We start from the raw sequence: 3,541 nt of genomic DNA on the forward strand, positions 1-3,541 counted from the left end.
TATATAACCCAGGCTGTCTCTTCAACACTTTGACATATAACCGAGGTTGAAGCTTCAATTCTTTAAAAGTAACCTAGACGGACTGTCCAATACTTTGAGATATAACCCAGGCTGACTCTTCAATATTTTGACACATAACCCAGGATGACACTTCAATACTTTCTTGTATAAACCAGGCTAACTTTTCAACATTTTGAGATGTAACCCAGGCTGACACATCAGTATTTTGATTTATAACCAAGGCAATATATTGTGATACAACCCAGATTGAATCCTCCATACTTTGTGATATAACCCAGGCTGACACACCAATCCTTGGACATATAGCCCAGCCTGACACTGCAATACCTTGAGATGTAATCCAGGCTGACACATCAATATGTTTGAGATATAACCCAGCCTGACTCTTCAATGGTTGGAGATAGAAATCAGGCTACCCCTTCAATACTTTGAGATATAACCTAGGCTGACACTTCAATAAGGTGCGATATAACCTAGACTGACTCTTCAATACTTTTGAGATGTAACCCAGGCGGACTCTTCAAAAGTTTGAGCACATAACCTAGGCTGAAACTTTAATGAAGGAGAGAGGGAGTCCTGCGTTGTCAGCATGTGCTGTGTTTCAGGTGAGATGATAACCGGGGCCCTGTCTATTAGCAAGGCTGGATGTAAAGCATTCCATGGCACAAGTCATTCAACGGCAGGTTAATTAGCCCGCAATATATGGCCCTCAACCAACCTTAAAATCACAGCCACCCACTTCAGCAGCATCAGAACAGTTCTTTCTGATGAAAAGTCATCAACCACTTTTTTTTTCATTAATGGGATTTGGGCATCACTGGCTGGGCCAGCATGTCCTTCATGCTTGAGAATGGATTGGCTTACTAGGCCATTTCAGCGGGGATTTAAGAGTGAACCACATTGCTGTTGGTGTGGACTCACCTGTAGAACAGACCAGGTAAGGATGGCTAATTTCTATCCAAAACAGACATTAGTAAACCAGAAGGCTTTTTTACAACAATCGACAATGGCTTCATGGCCTTCCTTAAAATTTAAGCCGGATATTTTTTATTGAAAACAAAGTTCACCATCTGCTGTGGTCGGATTCGAGCTCAGGTTCCCCAGAGCATTGCCCTAGCTATCTGGAATACTAGTCCGGTGTTAATACTACTACACCGCGAACACAAGACACGGCGTCCATGTTTCTCTACAGATGCTGCCTGGCCTGCTGAGCATTTGCAGCATATTCTGTTTTTATTAAATAAACATTAACTGCTGTTATTGTTTCGTCAATATTTTTTTGGAGGTTGTGTGTGTTTGGCTTGCACAGATTGTCCGATTTTTTTCTGGTATATTCAACCAGCAACTAGCTTTAAAAAAACTACCTCACCGATGCCGAGGGGCACTCTAACTTCATGAAAGGCACTATGTAAATGCAATTGTTATCCTTTGTATTTCCATCATTTGCAGTCTCCCTTTATTTTGTTTTTTCTATCTTATAATTCATTTTCAGGTCTTTAATGTGCCGATTTTACCTTTGACTACGCAGTTGGCTGTCAGTGTGGGCTTTGCTGATACGCTTAATATAATAGTTAATTAATTGCAGGCGACTCTTATGACATGGCTAATCACTTTGCCTGCTTCTTTTCATTTATCTCCACAACTGTCATTACTTCCAAGCGAATTACCTTCCAGAAAATGTGTTGTCTCCATTTAATTGATAATTTTCCTGTTGTTTGTGACCTACAGCAAACATGATGACGGCTGTGATCCTGTCTCAGGGAAAGTGCGGTCTCTCCAGGGGAATCACTCATTATATGGTGGCAATGGCAATCTCAGACATCCTTGTTCTGATCTTTCACGTGTTGCTGAGCGAAATCGTTACTTACTATTTCCCCTCTTCATTCCTGTCCCAAACTGAAATCTGCCCCTCATATGCCTACCTGAGAATCGTTTCTCTGGATTGCTCAGTCTGGTTAACAGTGACATTCACCTTTGAGAGATTCATTAACATCTGCTGTCAGAAATTGAGACTCAGGTTTTGCACGGAGAAAACTGCAGCTGTGGTTATTATGTCCATGTGTGTACTGAGCTGTTTAAAATACATCCCCTTCCACTTCATGTATGAGCCCAGCCTTATTATCGACAACATAGAGTGGGGCTGTCAGGTTAAGACAATCTTATTCATTTCCGCAGGCTGGGTGGCTTTCTCCTGGATTTGCACTATCTCTGTCTCACTGCTCCCATTCTTCCTCATCTTGCTGCTCAATAGTCTTACAGTCAGGCACGTCCTAGCAGCCAGTAGGGTCCGCAAAACCCTGAAGAGACGGGGCAGTGGACAAAACCGGAGCGATAGTGAGATGGAGAATCGACAAAAATCCATTGTCTTACTCTTCGCTGTGTCTATCACTTATATACTATTGTGGATGACAGAAACGGTAACTTTTATGTACACTTGGATAACAATCAGTGCCTTGGACCAGAATCCGACAAGCCCCGTGTACATCGCCAATGAGGTCGGTCTCTTTCTCATGCACCTGAGCTCCTGTATGAATACATGTATTTATGGATTGACCCAAAGCAAGTTCAGAAACGAAGTGAAGAATGCCATTAACTTTCTGATAACCCGAGTTACTAAATTAATAAAATGAATGCTACAGTCAGGCTAGACTCCATACCTGAATTTAACTGGACCATTACTGCCTCCATTCCCATCCCTTCACCATTGGGTTCTTCTTTCTAAAACCGGGAGCAGCCTGTGCATTTTACTCAACTCAAAATTGTTTGCCATGTGAAGAGAAGTGTTTGTGCTCAGTGTACACTGCTGTAAACGAATGCTGAGACCGAACGGTGTCCTGGGTTACTGCTTATTTAATGTTTATATGAATCATAATGGACACTTTATGTAAATACACCCCTCTCAATTAGACAGTTGCGTAGGATATATGACAGAAAAACTTGCTATTCTGGCTAATCACGGCATCGTTCATGCTCCACTCAAGCCTCAGTTCATCATTCCAAATCTAAATCCATCATCGCAAACACCATTTCCACCTCCCGTATCTGATAATATAGGATGGCAGGTTCTTAATACAGGTGAGAGTGATGATTAATGTGGGGAGAGCAGCCAGAGCCAAGTCCAGGGCACTCCGGCTGGTTCAGCTGTACAGCGATGGTGAATGGGGGATGTGCGTGGGTAGGAGAAAGATTAGAAAAACAGCAGGGGAAGGGGATGCAATGACTAGTCGAACAGGCACAGGATTCAGTGTCTACTGTCGTACAGCCTTCGTCCCAAGCTTAGGGTTATCTGTGAGCTACAACAGCACGCTCTGAGAGGGGACCCATGAACAACAAAAGGTCGTGGTCCACATCAGTAACAACATCGGAAGAATGAGGGATAATATCCTGCAAGAGAATTTTAGCAAGCTAGGAAAGGCACTATTAATCAAACATCAAATATTGTACTCTCTGCCTTACTCCTGGTGCCACGTTAGTATAGGTAGTAATAAAAGGATAAAGCAGATGAATGCATGGCTGGGCA

At 42.7% G+C, this 3,541-nt stretch overlaps 1 protein-coding gene across 1 annotated transcript; it reads left to right on the forward strand.

The window, feature by feature from the left end:
* Positions 1–1,757: 1,757 nt before the first annotated feature.
* LOC144695522 (putative G-protein coupled receptor 139) lies at positions 1,758–2,651 on the forward strand. Its single transcript, XM_078566398.1, has one exon. It carries the CDS (start codon positions 1,758–1,760, stop codon positions 2,649–2,651), a length of 894 nt encoding a protein of 297 aa, XP_078422524.1.
* Positions 2,652–3,541: the final 890 nt, after the last annotated feature.

This window comes from Cetorhinus maximus, chromosome 21, assembly GCF_964194155.1.
Source record: "Cetorhinus maximus chromosome 21, sCetMax3.hap1.1, whole genome shotgun sequence".
In the NCBI taxonomy this organism is placed as follows: domain Eukaryota; kingdom Metazoa; phylum Chordata; class Chondrichthyes; order Lamniformes; family Cetorhinidae; genus Cetorhinus; species Cetorhinus maximus.

Coding starts and splice junctions, on each gene's coding strand:
- LOC144695522 (XM_078566398.1), top strand. CDS start 1,758: ATGACGGCTGTGATCCTGTCTCAGGGAAAGTGCGGTCTCTCCAGGGGA.